At 41.1% G+C, this 16,742-nt stretch overlaps 1 protein-coding gene across 4 annotated transcripts in view; it reads right to left on the bottom strand.

Annotated features, from left to right (window-relative positions):
- LOC140492110 (glutamate receptor ionotropic, delta-2-like) overlaps positions 1-16,742 on the bottom strand; it is a 546,695-nt gene that overhangs the window by 93,510 nt on the left and 436,443 nt on the right. For all 4 annotated transcript variants that reach the window (XM_072590871.1, XM_072590873.1, XM_072590872.1 and 1 more), the window contains exon 12: positions 9,780-9,924. In XM_072590871.1, coding sequence (XP_072446972.1) covers positions 9,780-9,924 — 145 coding nt within the window. The remainder of the gene's footprint in view (positions 1-9,779; positions 9,925-16,742) is intronic.

Raw genomic sequence — 16,742 nt, 5'->3', positions numbered from 1 at the left:
GAGATGGTTATCTAACAATCTAATCCATCTGTCACATTCAAAGACACTTCCTACACAAAACAAGATCTTTCTCTGTAAACACCATTGGAAAAAATGCTAAGTGTCTTGAAATTTTTAGTCTGCTCTAAAAATATTTATCTTTCACAGCATCAAAGTCAGTGAATTGCATAACAATCTCTGAAATATGTCAATGAATATATAAAGACAGCATTTCCACCCTATGAGATAAGTGGTGTTTGACTTTTGGAAACTCAACCAAATGTTCATAAACATTCCCAGCTGTCAAGTGATGTTCATTAATGTCAACAGTAGAATACAATAAAATTGAAACATGAGATGCTTTTTTTTTAAAAGCTGCAGATTGTGTCATTTTCATTTGAAAGCAGACTGCATGTCAGTCAATTAAATGTAGCCTGTGTATTAACTTTAAATGCTATAGTTGGAAAGCATTATGGCATTCTTTCTATTGGGAAAAGTATGGTCATGCATATCAATACACACAATAATTGTCAATGCAATGATGACCTTCCCTTTAAAGGACAAATCTCATGATCAAACATTGCATTGACATACATCCAAATGGACTTCAGTAAAGCATTGGACAAGGTTCTTCATGGTAGACTGGTTAGCAAGGTTGGATCACATGTAATACAGGGAGAACTAGCCATTTGAACACAAAACTGGCTCAAAGGTAGAAGACAGAAGGTGGTGGTGGAGGGTTGCATTTCAGACTGGAGGTCTGTGACTAGCAATGTGCCATAAGGATTGGTGCTGGGTCCACTGCTTTTCATCATTTACATAAATGATTTGGATGCGAACAAAGGAGGTATGGTTAAAATGCTTGCAGGTGGTATCAAAATTGGAGGTATAGTATACAGTGAAGAGGATTACCTCAGAGTACAATGGGATCTTAGCAGATGGACCAAGGAGTGGCAGATAGAATTTAATTTAGACATTTTGGAAAGGCAAATCAGGGCAGAACTTATATACTTAATGGTAAGGTCCTTGGGAATGTTACTGAACAAAGAGAACTTAGAGTGAGGTTCATAGTTCCTTGAAAGTGGAGTCGCAGTTAGATAGGATAGTGAAGAAGGTGTTTGGTATACTTTACCTTATTGGTCAGAGCATCGAGCATGGAGTTGGGAGGTCATATTGCAGTTGGACATTGGTTAGGTCACTTTTGGAATACTATGTACAATTCTGGTCTCCGTGCTATAGCAAATATGTTGTGAAACTTGAAAGGGTTCAGAAAAGATTTACAAGGATGTTGCCAGGGTTAGAAAGTTTGAGCTACAGGGAGAGGCTGCATAGACTGGGACTGTTTTCCCTGAAGCATTGAAAAATGAGGGTGACCATATAGAGGTTTATAAAATCATGAAGGGCATGGATAGGGTAAATAGTCAAGATCTTTTCCCCAGGGTGGGCGGAGTACAAAACTAGAGGGCATAGAATTAAGGTGCAAGGGGAAAGATTTAAAAGAGACTTAAGGGGCAATATTTTCACACAGTGGGTGGTGTATGTATAGAATGAGCAAGTATAGAGGAAGTGGTGGAGGCTGGTACAATTGCAACATTTAAAAGGCATCTGGATGGGTACATGAATTGGAAGCATTTAGAGGGATATGGGCTAAATGCTGGCAAATGGAACTAGAGTAATTTAGGATTTCTGGGTTGCATGGATGAGTTGGACCAAAAAGTTTGTTTCCAAGCTGTACCTCTCTATGACCCTATGACATCTATACTACAATGCTGTGTCTAATTGTGACATTCAGTGATGTCAAAACGTTTAACACTTACCTGTCAGAATGTTTGGGACTCTTCAGCAAGGTTTCCCCACAGGTTACAAACCCTTAAATCTGGTGAGTTTTTTAAAAGGGTTTCAGCACATCACATGATGTGGGAAAATAAATTTAAATATCCTGTGATGCTCGCAATAGTGACCCTGGCTTCAGAAAAGATCCATTTGAAATTTGTGACCCATGATAAGATCTTACAGTAATTGCAAGGATGCAGGATGGCACTGCAAATTAGTACTTGCAGTCACAAATCCTTTTCTTTTTGCATTGCTAACCCCTTCCAATAAGAAGACAAAAATCCAGCCGCTTATCTCCAATGTTCTCCCATGGAATCACTCCATTACACTTCTCTCCCCAGCTTTGCTTTCTTATTGTACCTTCTCTTATTTTTCCTTAGTCCCAACACTGGGGGCAATATCCACCAGACATTATTGAGTGATCACTTTAAGGGAGTTACTTACAAGAGGAATATATTGCATAAGAGATGCAACCATTCAGAAAGTTAAAGTTTGCATGATGACAAAGAAAAAAACACTACCTGATTAAATAGAGGATTTGGAGGGCATTAGGTAAGCGGGTGAACAAATAGAAAAGTTGAAATCATTACCAATTAGAATTACAGAATGGTTACAGCAGAGAAGAAGGCTATTGGCTTAACACATCCTTTGCAGAATTTAATGCCATCAGCTGTCGATTGATCAAATTAGCAGACAACTGGCATCTCTCAATAGGAGGCTGACATGGATCATTCATATTGCACTGTTAATTGAAGATGTTTGCAAATGCTTCAGCTTTGTCTTTTGCACTGCTGCTGTGCTCAGTATTCTTTGAGGATGGAGAAATTTATGGAGCTTCCTTCTCCAGTTCATTATTTAACTGTCCCCTGTTGTACATGACCAGATGTATCAGGATTGCAAAGCGTGATCCTGATCCATTGGTTGTGGGATAGCTTAGCTCTGTTTGTCACATGCTGCCTTTATTGTTTGTCATAACAGTACTTCTATCAGGTTGAGTTCTCATTTTTAAGTCTCCCCTGCTCTGCTCCTGGAATACATTTCTGTACTCTTTATTCAGTTATGCTTCATTCTCCAGCTGACGAATAAATGGGAAAATATACTGGGCCATGAGTTTACTGATTTTATCTGAGTACAATTCTGCTGATCATGATGGCCTAAATTGTCTCACAGATGTCAACTTCTGATTGTGAGATCTGTTTGAAATCTATTTATTCCACATAGTGATCATACCACACAATAGCATAGAGGGTATACTCAATTGAAGATTAATGTAAAATATTATAGAATAATACATATCAGGACAGTTCAAAGGTTGGATTTCTCTTTTCCAAACAGGGAGCAACAGTTGTATTAGGCCTTTAAGATTATGAAAGGCTATGAGAGTTTAGATGTAGAGGAAGATAATTTCACTTCAGGCAGGACCAGAATTAGGGAACATTAATGTGCGACAGTTACTAATTAGTTCAACAGGAATATTCACAAAAAGGTTCTTTACCCATTACAAATTGGATGACTGATGAAATATTAATTTACTCTGTGGTAAAGTTGACAGGAATTTGAGAAAGAAGTGAAGACATATTATTCTTTTGTTCAATGTCACATACATTTAAAAATAAAGAATAAATGAGCCAAACATGCAGCTTGAAGATGAAACTGAAGAGAATGACATATAAACCTGAGGCATATCTGAAAACAAAATACCCAGAAGAGAAGGGTTGCATGAATTACTGTTGGAAGAAACAAAAGCAGGTTAAAAGTAAAAGATAATGAGATCAAGAATGGTAAATAAGGATAGATAAAGATGAATTGTGATGATCAACACTCGCTTTTATGCAAAGACATGGACTGGGATTGTGTGCATGTACTGATATGTGATTTACCACAATTTATTAGATTTTGGTGCCTTTATTAATGTTTCTGAATATTTTAATGCTGTCATCCCTGTGTTTTCTTCCTTCTGTAACCAAACAATTTCAAAATAACGAGGAAATAGTAAACTGGAGATATTTCTTCTTTGCGCTCAAATGATCTTCAGTGATATTTACAAAACTGTTTCTTCATTAAATACCAAATGTAATGTTATTCTTTTGTGCAGCAGCTCAATATTAAATACAATGAAGTAATAACCCTCACATCCATGTGTGGGAAGTGAGAGGGATTCCATTATTCACCATAAAGGGCTGTGAACACATTCTTTCTTCCTCTGCAGAAACCTGGCTGAAACTATATTGCTGTTGGATAAATTGAGATTGTCTGAGTTTTCCAGTAGCTTTTTCACTTGCAAGTGAGTGACTGTACATCAGTACATGCTGCAAACAATGCACACTCTGAAACTGGAATGCACAATTCATTATGTCACAAAGTAAAGTTGAATAAATTCATACTTGACATTGTAAAGCAATGATTTTTATCTGCTCAACTGCATATCTGATGTGTAATTTTGCATTAAGATGAATAAACTCTTTAAAATAAGGTGAAATATCCAAAAATGAACAGCATTCATTTGACGAATAAGAATTTTCATTTGGGATTGACTTGGCTCATGGAATGTTTCTCAGTGATGCTCAGCAAGTTCTGTCACTGTATCTTCCCAAACAGCCTTTTTTAAGTGCCAACTCCACCTCTATGATGCCCTTTTATCTGATTTTAGCCCAATTACAATACTCACAGCATTAGGAACAAATTGTCACTGCAAGGATATCCCAGAACAGATCGGCATCCTTGGGACCAGCACATGCACAAAACACTGTTAGTCCAGAAATGTTGTGCATAGTTCCTGACATTTGTCTCACACATGGCAGGCAAGGAAAAATTTGCAGCATACTTTGGAGGCAAAGACTTGGAAGCCCTGGTAGATGGGTTGGTGCAGAAGCAGAATATTCTCTTTCTCCAGGACCAGAAAAGGAGGCCTCAACACCAGACCACACCAGCACAGTCTGAGATTAACACCCAGATCAGTGCTACCTCCGCCACCTGGAAGAATGTCCAGCAATGTAGGGAAAGGTCAATGACCCAGTCTACTCTACCAGCCTAAGTGCCACCATTTTCTCTCTGATACCGCAGTACTCACTTCCCACCAAGTCTTATACTCTATCAATCTTACTACTGCCTGCAAACTCTTCCTTCACTTGCTATCACCCATCCCAAGCCCCAATACCTCTAACCCTGCAGGTGTACTATGCTGCCTATTCTCTCTTGGCACACCTCCCTAACTGCACCAAAAGAAGTAGTTGTGCCACTCACTTTAATCTCCCTTAATTTCTACTTTCCTCTCTTTACAGAAGGAAAATAGCCTACAACAGAGCAGAAAGAGTCAAGGCAGGTGATGGACTGCTTGCATTTGGCTCCTTACTCCTTATGAAGACAGAATCCAGATCTTGACTGCTCCATTTGGCTTACTGACTGTGTCCATGGACTGATATCAGAGGTTGCCCTTAACTTACAATGTTGGGAAGTCCAGAGCAAAAACTATTTCATTCAACTTGACTGAGGACTGCTGCTAGGAATGACAAGCTTCCTGGCTTTGTGTCTTTGCTAGTTGATATAGGCATACCAGCAATGCTGTGAGCCTGGTATCTCTGGCTAAGGGTCAAGGTGCAAAAAGGCAATGCAAGGCAGGAATAACCAGCTTGGAGATGAAGGCTGGTCCAGTCATGGACTGGATGTATGTCCCTGAGTGTACAGTGTCTTTGTTAGATGTCTCACGTGATTCTATCACATCTGTTACCATTGTCAATTGCATTCAAGTCCCTAGAATATTCTGTCCTTTATCTCCACAGTGGAATTAGATACAAATTGAGAAGAGTGAAAATGGAGCCAGAGCTAGAAATGTTATCTACTGTAGTTAGGAGTCTAGGAGCAGCTGGAAAGAGAGAAAGAGAGTTGCTGTTTCAGGTCAGTTATCCTTCTGTGTTTCTTTCTTCACAGCTGGTGCCAGAACATCTAAGCATTTCCAGAAATTCCTGGTTGTATCTCAGATTTCCAGAAATCTTTGCTCTTTTACTAACTACATTCCAACTCATTCAAGGTCTTTAAAGCTCAATGACATGAATTATATTGCGATGAAAATAGGGGGAATTGTTTTTAATAACAACAAAAGGCATCTGGGTTACAGCAATGGGCCCAATGTTTCCATTCAACCATAAGACTGGAACTTGAATGCCAGAGACATTGTGACAACTAACATTAACATAATTGGGTAAACAAAAAAGAAATAAATTTATTCTATAGTGTTGTAATTTATGCAGATCATTTTCAAGGATCTGTCTATAAAATAGAATTCCACTCTTCAACATAAACATACAAGATTCAGTCTATCATCCTTTATGTTTAAGTGTCAGTTTAATTCCGTTTTTGGAGGGTTTCTCGCTGTGTGGCCTAGCGAGATGTTTTATCATGTCTTACCAATCTCACCTCATTATTTACCCTGCCATTAAGACACCCCTCTTGCTCAATTCTAGCTCTATCTTACCATGCACCATTGCCAGAAGAGTTTACCACTCACTGGATATCCACCTGAAGACCAGCATCCCTGGTTTCTGTGCCATTTTTGAAAGGCCACTGTGCACCTGGACAAGTTTTGGTAAACCCAATGTTGCCCCTCACCACAACTTCATGACACAGTAGCCATAAAGCCTCACATAGCCAGCAAGAATGGCACATGTTTGCACTTACAACACCATTTTCACACCCTAGTCACTGCTTAACCGCCATTCTGCATAGTATACCTGTTCTTTGCTACATCTTGTCTAAATGCCCTCTCTAGTTAACTGCTATTCTGTCCCCAGTGTCCATTGTACACACTTGTCATTGTCCAGTAGGGGAATGTCACACATAGGAGAAAGTGAGGACTGCAGATGCTGGAGAACGTAGTCCAGAGACCATGCGGGGTCAGTCGATTCCGTAGACAGGTGCTGAGGAAGGAGATATGGCTGTGGTAGCGAGTCTGTTTGAGGACGTGGCTGAAGAGCTTCAGAGCAGAGGAGATGACCTGGGGGGGTGCAGTGAGGGAGGTGCGCTTTTCCAGCAATGCATTTTTAAGCAATGTCACACGCAGGCAAGCAATCGGACAATTACCAGCATGAGTTTTTATTTGCAGTCAGTAAAAGTGAACACAGACAAAATGATTGGAGGCTGCAGCTCGCCACCGAATTGCAAACCAAATGCTGTCATCATGATCGATGACTATTTACATTTCATGATGGTCTGTTGCACCTAGCTATCATTTATTGGAACTGGATGTGAGTCATGTCCTGTATGCCTCTTGCGCCTAATGCAGCTGAGCTCCGTCACATACGGGGACAGCTTTCTCCTCCCCAGGATCCTCATCGTTTTCCTTGGAAGATTGCTCCCCTTCTCCTAGTATCTCAGGATCTATCACTTAGCCTCATTACCTGTTTAAATGGTGCAGAGCACAGCATGCTAGGTTGATGTGATACACTCTGACTCAAGCAAAATGGGTTCTTAGGTCTCAGAAGAGTCAGTGGTGGAGTTTCCTGCAGATGATTGCCGCACACATTCCTCCATACAGTGTGACACCCTGATAATGGGGGCTTTGTCTCCGTTATTCATTCAGCTTCAGCCTCAATATCTGCATCAACTTGGTGAAGGTGTTGGCTCAGTGATCAACATATAACATCAAAAAGGAACTGCCTGCTGTGCTCTAAGCCCTTCCCATCTCAGATCTGCATCAACAATGAAACTTATTATTGAATTCAGTAAAGTCCATTGTAATGCTTACGTGCCAGATGATCTACTCCCTGCCATGGCCATTTGGTTGATTAACCCAGTAAAATGTCTCAAATAGAGTCATAGAGTCATAGAGATATACAGCATGGATACAGACCCTTTGTTCCAACCCGTCCATGCTGACCAGATATCTCAACCCAGTCTAGTCCCACCTGTCAGCACCCGGCCCATATCTCTCTCAATCCTTCCTATTCATATACCCATCCAATTGCCTCTTAAATGTTGCAATTGCACCAGCATCCACCACTTCCTCTGGCAGCTCATTCCATACATGTACCACCCTCTGCGTGAATAAGTTGCCCCTTTGTTCTCTTATATATCTTTTCCCTATCACCCTAAACCTATGCCCTCTAGTTCTGGACTCCCCCACCCCAGGGAAAAGACTTTACCTATTTACCCTATCCATGCCCCTCATAATTTTATAAACCTCTATAAGGTCACCTCTCAGCCTCCAACGCTCCAGGGAAAACAGCCCCAGACTGTTCAGCCTCTCCCTATAGCTCAAATCCTCCAACCCTGGCTACATCCATGTAAATCTTTTCTGAACCCTTTCAAGTTTCACAACATCTTTCTGATAGGAAGGAGACCACAATTCTCGCAATATTCCAACAGCGTCCTAACCAATGTCCTGTACAGCTGCAACATGACCTCCCAACTCCTGTACTCAATACTCTGACCAATAAAGGAAAGCATACCAAATGCCTTCTCCAATATCCTATCTACCTGCGACTCCACTTTCAAGGAGCTATGAACTTGCACTCCAAGGTCTCTTTGTTCAGCAACACTCCCCAGGACCTTACCATTAAGTGTATAAGTCCTGCCAAGATTTGTTTTCCCGAAATGCAGCACCTTGCATTAAACTCCATAGATGTTAGATTGATATCTTGATGTACTAGATGCAGTAAGATGCCCTGCCCCCACACCAGACAGATCTTTGCTAACAAGAAGGACAAGCACTCTGATCTATACCTGTGCAATGGAGCATGTCAAATCAACACTACTAACAGCCTCGAGGCATGGCATGGCAAAGTGTGGATGCTACAAAAATGCAGGTAGATGCTAAATGAGCAAATGACCAGCCATGAGTAAGCTGGGTACCTTCCTCTGTAGACAAAGTCTCCTTGCAGCAGCCTTTCGATGCTGAGTGCTGTTCTGCCCTGCAATACAGGTCATTACTTCCTAAGTATCCTGCAAATGGATCTAAGAGGTGCCATATGAGGAACCTGGGGGGAGCGTTGAAAATCTTGGATGGCAATGTCTGTGGTTAAGGTATTTTACCCTTCACCACCAGGTGGGAAGTATGTTGGCTGAGCACAACCAATTAGCCAGAATGAGTGAATTTTGTGAAGCTTACATAAACAGGAAACATGGCATACAGAGTAATTAAATTAAAAGGAAGCCATATGTTCACCTGCCAACACTGGGTTGAGATGTAGATATCAAAACCATGGTGCATCTGTGTTAGTTTGGGCCTCATACTGTCATCTGGTTCTCACTTGTAACATATTCAGATGCTATAAATAGTTAACTCAGGTGAAATATTTTCAAATTCGGCCATCCGTCAAGGTATTCTCCATGGAACACGAGAATGGGATGGCATTCTTGCAAAGGTGGCATGCACCAGATAGCTTTGTGCAACTCTGTGAGCTCAGCAGTTTTACTTGTAGCACTCTGTATCACAAGGGAGGTGAGCAGAAAACTGACAGCTTGCATGGAGGCGAGAGACCAGCACGGCTGAGTCAGTTGTGAAGGGAGTCTGGTTTAAATTTAAAGGCCACCCATGCTGGCTTTGTGACCTTAATATGTCTTATGTCAATGACAATGGAATTGGTAAGAAAGTTTTGGTGATGATGCAGAGCCACCTTGTTTCACCCAGAGGAACTTCTGTATACTGCTTGAAGCTGCAGCATTGTTGACAAACTGTGGTTTTCACCAATGAAAAACATCTCAGCCACACAATCACACACCTTCCAGTACTTTAAATTTTATTTCTAATTGGACTGGAAATAATTGGAAGTGGTGCACAATTCTGGGTCACCCACTGATAATGACATACTACAATTAAATTCTGCCCAATTAGGTCATATTGAAAATATTCAATTTAATGCAGTGTGCCTTCCGATAACAAATATTTTAATGAATTGCATTTTGACTGGCAGTATTTCAAAAATATACCGCAAAGTTATTTACACTTTGACATAAGAAAAATAATGTTTTACCGAATAGGGTTTTCAATTCGATTGTTGGTCAAGATGGCTGTTAAGTTTGCAGTGTATGTCGAGATGATTATAAAAACAAAAAGCCACCAAAATCCCATCAACAAACGAACTGCCAAAGTATTAATAGGGATGTCTCCTCCTGTTCCTAGAAAAAAAAGTAACACAAATTAATGAAAATCAGCATCATCATTGTGATTTAAATTAACTCTTGGAGACAAATCTTCAGGTAATTATAAATTGCAAAATGTACCAGATGGTGACTTAATTATTTGGAGGATGGTTCCAAATAATATTTTAGTATATCAGAATCCACTGCCCAGAACTCTACACCATGGGGTGCTGATTAAATGTCATAGATGTTTATCTACTTCATTCAGCTGTAATTGTGCCTCAGAGTAAGCATAAAATTTTGATATTTTACTCACTGACTCCTATAATGCTCCCTTCAAGGACCTCTCTGAGGCAGCATGGAAACTTGGGCCTGGGTTTTGTTCCTGGTTGGGTGCATGGAATGGGGGAATTCCTAACTACACAAACTCGACCTTTAAAGATGGCTGCCTGCATTCTACATCGTCAGATTGGGAGTGATGGTACGAATTGTAAGTTGGATCAGGCAACTTTGAAATTGCTGAAAATGCAGACAATTGCTGAGATGGAATGGGTGAAAAGCCTGCCTTGGGGATCCAGCACTATGTCCAAAACTTAAAAGGCAAGAGCAAAATATAAAATATCTCTCCATCCCTCATGCCTCATAACCCGCTTTCCCTCATGCATTCCCCCACTCCATCCATGCTATCCTATGTCCAACTACTCATCCCTATGCCCAACTACACATATATCCCATTGCTGCTCATTCCCCAATACCTATTAACATCCACAATTTTTCCCCTTCCTCTACCATGTCAACGCAACTAGTATCCATAAGTACTTATGCACTCAGAGAAGAATACCTTCTCCTGATTAAAGTTTTATATTGCAAACTATGTTTAAAAAGTGCTCAGCCTAATAAAAGCATCTATTGCCAGGTCATGACAGCTTTACCCTTCCTGAAAGGTCCTGACAGATCTTGATAAATTTGAGATTTGACCGCTTTGACAATTCTTGACAGGGTTTACACTTCTTGACAGATGCTGACAGTGCTTGAAAGCTTTGACACATCTTGACGACCTTGACAGATTTCACACTTCTCAGCAGGTTTTGGTTGAAATGCCTTTTGAAGATTCAACACTTCTCATGAGATCATGATTATTGTGACAATTCTTGACAACTTTTCTGTAGGCTTGGACATTTTAAACTGTTGATGCACTTTTTGCTCACAATCATTTCTATAATTAACAAATGAAACTCCTCCCTTCATTAAAGGTACATAAGTTTCCAATAAAAGGATGCTCAACCCACATTCTCAACTGATTACTGAGCCCAATACCGAAGGTTCCAGAGATCATTTCATAGCGGTAAATCTGCTCTGCAAAGAGCTACCCTGGCTATTCAAAGGATCCTAAATTGGTCTGTTCAGTGTACTGTGTATTTAATGTAACCAGATTACCAAAATGGAAATTAACTGCAGATAGCAGACTATACAAATAGTCAAATGCCTTCGGAACTGTGTATGTGTGAATCTCAAGGCCTCATGCATCCAAGTGAAAATGGTAGTTCTCTGTTTGGGATCAGAATGTACAATTGTCTACGATGTTAAAGAGGCACACTAGTTGGGCAAAAACCTAGAACCTGATTTTATTGAAGAGCTTACCCAATGCAGGGTTCATCCAGACAAAACACATTTGGTATCAAACATGCAATAGTTACTGAAATCAGATTCATATGTTGGTTCTTGAAGCCTCTTTTGATACCGATACCAATATGCCAAGAAGTGCACTACCTTATGAGAATGTCCTTGAACATGCCAACAAAGAATACACATTCTTCATGACTGTGAAACAAATGCAGACCCCTTTAATTTCTAAGCCATTGCTTTTCAAAAACAGAGGCAACAGAGGGCTGAAGTTGACCAAAAAAACATCAGTTTCAACTTTGAAGGCCAGAAGGCCTACTCCTACTCCTAGTTCTTATATTCTTATATTCTTATATTTATGGAGTTTTTCATTATTCTCTGCAGCTCACCTTATTATCTAATGCACCATACCTCTATGGAACCCCATTAGCACTATTGTGCACTCACTGTCAACAGAAATACTTGGCACTGGCAGGGCCTTCTGGGAGTTCTGGCGCCAGTGCCATATTTAAAGCCCAGCCATGCACCAGGTCAAGAACTGCTCTTCACTGTATACATTGTGGGAGGAGAATCAAATTTAAAAGCTTCTGAGTTATACAGTTGACAAAGGTGGCACTTATTTGGAAACAGAGCTCACATACCGAAATGTATTGCTACTTTATATCATCACCTGTCAGCTCAACTGTCATTGCAACTGCAGCTGGAAGAATCAAGCTACACAGGGTACCTATCCTTAATGCCATATCACGTTAGGTAGCTGTCCAAGGGAGGGCTACAGTTTTTTGTAACACCCGGCATAGCATAACGACTTGTCATTGATCTTTATGGAAGCATGACATATTGGAAAACCTTCAAATGGTCAAAAATATTAACTTACATTGAACAACAGTAAAAGTAAAGGGAAAAAAACTCCCAAGCAAATCTGTGTTTGCTGCTGCGAATCATTTGAGTTTTCAGCAACAACTGTTATAAAGTCAAGGAATGATCACTGCACCCAGCTCACATCTATTGGAACCAAGTGTTCATTAAGACCATTTTGGATTGTTGTACCTAATGCCGGAGTGTTTAATCATACAGAAGATAATGTTCCTCCAGCATAATGTCTTTATCTTCCTCTTCAATGGAATGCCATTGCTCTACTAATCTTCAGAATCTATCACATCCTCTTTTTGTCGACTCTAGGCGTGCTGAGCACAACATTCTACGGTTATGTAGCACATAATGCCTGGATTTTACCGAAAGGCATGCCCAGACCAATCAAAGCATCTTGCACAGACCTATTGCTGCGCCAACATGGTCTTGTTGGAAGAATGGGCTGCATTTTATCTATGTTTTGCCTCAGTCATGGGTATGTGACAGAATCAACAACTACTGAAGAATTCTAAGATGAGGTAATTGTGATCACAGGTGACTTGAATATTGATGGTATGGAAACCTTTTCTGTTGATAAAATAAGCTGCATTATGATATGGTACTCTCAAGCCAATGTGCATGCAGTCAGTAGCCCCCTGCAGCTGGGGGAAGGGAGCTGCATTAGTAAAACTAATAGTCTGGTGTGCAGAACTTATCAAGTGGGAAATGAGGTGAAATGGTGTGATCTGGCCCAAACTACATCCATGACAGCGTAGATATTTGTGTGTTGAGGATCGAGAGATCTCACAATTCCTCTGTGAATCTTAGGAAGCAGTCCACTGTTTTAATGTGTAGCATAGCTGTCCCTTGAAGGCAACTGAGATATAATGGCTACTATCCCTTTATTAGAAGTCCTACTCCAGGCATCAGTGAACGTCTATGAAGTCATCCTGACTTTAACAGCAATTCATCTGAAGGAAATGGAATGGAGGACAGTAGACCTGTACCTCCACAACATCCTGAAGGAACTTTCAGCTGAGACTTCATCATGTGGAGGCTGCTGGAGGTTACTGATGCTCCCTGGGCTTGCTGGTGCAGCTATTGCTCCTTGATTTCTCTGCACCTTTGTAGCACTGGAGCAACAGTGACACTAACACCTGCTGTGGTGAGATCTGTTGACCGTGCTTTCAATGACCTGAGCGTGAGATACAGTATCAGGAAAAGGAAAGGTTCTTAACAAAATGAACTGTCAGCACTTACACACAGGTTGTGTGTGTAGAAAAAAAATTGACAGATGCGCTATAAAATGGGAAAACATCAGGAAAATATTTGGCAAGAAGAACACAGGAAGCGAACACTATTAAAAATGAGAAAGACTGTAGAAAACTGCAGCACAAAGGTGTTTGGAGATTGCCATGTGTAAATCGCACAAAACTAGCATCCAAGTTCAGCAGGAAATAGGAATGGCAAATGGAAGTTAGTCTTTATGATAAGGAAATTGGAGAATACAAATAGGTAAGTCTTGCTAAAACTATACAAGGCACTAGTCAATCTACACCTGGAATACAGTGATCACTCTTCCTCACCATATCTAATGGAAAATATGCTGGCATTGAGAGCAATCCAGAGAAGGTTCACTGTAATGAGGCTAGGGGTGGACGAAATTTCTTATGTCAGGTTGAGTCAATTGGAGTTTAGAAGAATGAGATTAGCGCACCTTGAACTACTAAAAATTCTCAAGAGGCTTGACAGGGTAGATGCAAAGGTAAAAACAATGACTGCAGATGCTGGAAACCAGATTCTGGATTAGTGGTGCTGGAAGAGCACAGCAGGTCAGGCAGTATCCAAGGAGCAGCTAAAATCGATGTTTCGGGCAAAAGCCCTTCATCAGGAATAAAGGCAGAGAGCCTGAAGCGTGGAGGGATAAGCTAGAGGAGGGTGGGGTGGGGAGAAAGTAGCATAGAGTACAATAGGTGAGTGGGGGAGGGGATGAAGGTGATAGGTCAGGGAGGAGAGGGTGGAGTGGATAGGTGGAAAAGGAGCTAGGCAGGTAGGACAAGTCTGGACAAGTCATGGGGACAGTTACTGAGCTGGAAGTTTGGAACTAGGGTGAGGTGGGGGAAGGGGAAATTAGGAAACTGTTGAAGTCCACATTGATGCCCTGGGGTTGAAGTGTTTCGAGGCGGAAGATGAGGCGTTCTTCCTCCAGGCGTCTGGTGGTGAGTGAGTGGCGGTGAAGGAGGCCCAAGGACCTCCATGTCCTCGGCAGAGAGGGAGGGGGAGTTAAAATGTTGGGCCACGGGGCGGTCTGGTTGATTGGTGTGGATGAGGTTATTTCTGCTTGTGACAGAGTCTAGGACCAGAGAGCATAATCTAAAGAAGAATTTCAGTTAGGACAAGAGTTTCTTGTCTCACAGGGTGGTAAAGCTGTGGAATCTTTTACAGAGGATTGTGGAGGCTTGGTTGTTAAGCATATTCAAAGCTTTGATAGTTTGCTAATTAGTAAGGGCATCAAGGTTTATGAAGTTAAGAAGGACAATGATGTTATGGCAGAGTAGACCCATGGATTAAATGGCTTACTTATTTCTGTTCACAAGTCTTATTAACTTAACGAGCCCATTCATACTAAGCTTCAATACGTTCCCATCCAACTCTTTTATGAAAGTCTTTATCTACCAACATTGTACCCTGAGTCCTGAATGTAGCTATGCCAACCATCACACTACACCATTGAAGGTAAACCCTTGTTGTGAACATTGCTAACCCCTCTCCCATAATAACCACGTCCTCCTCTTCCAGCCTTATAGCTTGAGTGGGTTCCCTTCATGATTATCAACCCTTCTGGAGCCCAGTATGTTGGCCTTCAATCCCTATAATTGACTTCCCCAGATTCAACATCTTAGTGTTGGCCCCTGATAATGTCCCTTAAATTTCATTAATTTTAAATTTAATTAAATTTCAGACTGACCATGGTCTGACTTGGAAAGACAACCCTAACTGAAAGTGATCTGATCCCTGTATGATCCTCTGTGTAGCTCCCTCACCGACTTCAGGAAAATCCCCTGACTGGTTGCACTGGATTTGCAGGACAATCAGGGCCCAGTCCTTGACGTATAGTGATGCAGAATCCCTGAGCGTGACTGCCCGATGCAGTTGACTGACTGTGCCCTAGGCCCTGGACTAAGATTGGATGCTTTCCTCAACTTACTTTCCCTGACTTCCTCCAAATTTGTCTTAATTTCTGTCCTAACTGGCAACTTAGATTATGCTTTTTGGCTAAGGACTACTACCCTTAGACTTTGAGAAAGAGCTATGTGATTGAAGCATATGCAGCATGTTCTTGCAGGTAGGTTTTTGGCACATATTATCAGAGTGACACTAATGTAGCATGGTGCTTTACTGTAACATTTCTGCCCTGTTGACTCATCACTGCTGATAACCATGACAAGCTGACTGACCTTGTATCTACACGAAATGGAAAGGCATGAGCTTTAAGTTCTGAAGGAGACAGTAAAGCTCAGAAAGGCAAGTCAAAGCAAGGCAAAGCAAGGCTGAGATTGTGTAGGCATCCAGGTAAGCGCTAAGTAAGTGAACAGTATTAAAGCAAGTGAAGGGTCCGAAAGCACACCCTGCTCTGAAACATAACATGATTATTTGTCCCTGTGTGCAGAGTGACCTGGCAGAAGCATTACAATGAAAGGTAGTGATGCACTTCAAAGTGCATCATTGAAGTGGAGAGCTGTATTCTAATGTGGTTGAAGATGTGCCATGAGGAGGTGGTCAGGTTAAGGTATGGTGATAGCAATCTCTATGACCAGGGGGTACAGGCAGTCACTTCCCTTAGAGTATGTCTCAGATGTTGGGAACCAAGATGTAGGCCCAGAGAAGCAAAAAGCAAGCTGAAGTGATCAGATACCGACTCTGACTTCCATGTTTTGAACTATCACCACCTCAATTTTCTCTGGAATGTGGGAAAACATTAAACTGTGTATAGATACTAATGCATTCCAAATCAGCCTTTGTCCACTCCACTAGTGAGGTTAGCATCTCGTCATTCTAACTTCGGTTGCAAATGCTGACTTTTTTTCTCAACATCTAGAATCTCATTTGTCTGACCTCACCATAATCTTCCCAACTGAATCATCATTGCTCACATCATTTAGCAGCAGGAGAATTCAGCCCTGCAGATCAAAACATTTATGGTAGTTAAATGGACTGAATCCATCTGAACGCATGAAAATATGAAGCAAATATAGAGCAGGATGCAACAGCCATGAGTTTTAGATTCTAAAGTCTACATTATCCATGCACCACTTAAAATCAATGACTTTGGACAGCACCCAAAATATTCTTTTCCAAATGCTGCCCGAGAAACAAAC

This window comes from Chiloscyllium punctatum, chromosome 20 (assembly GCF_047496795.1).
Source record: "Chiloscyllium punctatum isolate Juve2018m chromosome 20, sChiPun1.3, whole genome shotgun sequence".
NCBI lineage: Eukaryota > Metazoa > Chordata > Chondrichthyes > Orectolobiformes > Hemiscylliidae > Chiloscyllium > Chiloscyllium punctatum.
The sequence above is the reverse complement of the archived record's forward strand: the minus strand, read 5'-3'. Positions and strand labels throughout refer to the sequence as shown.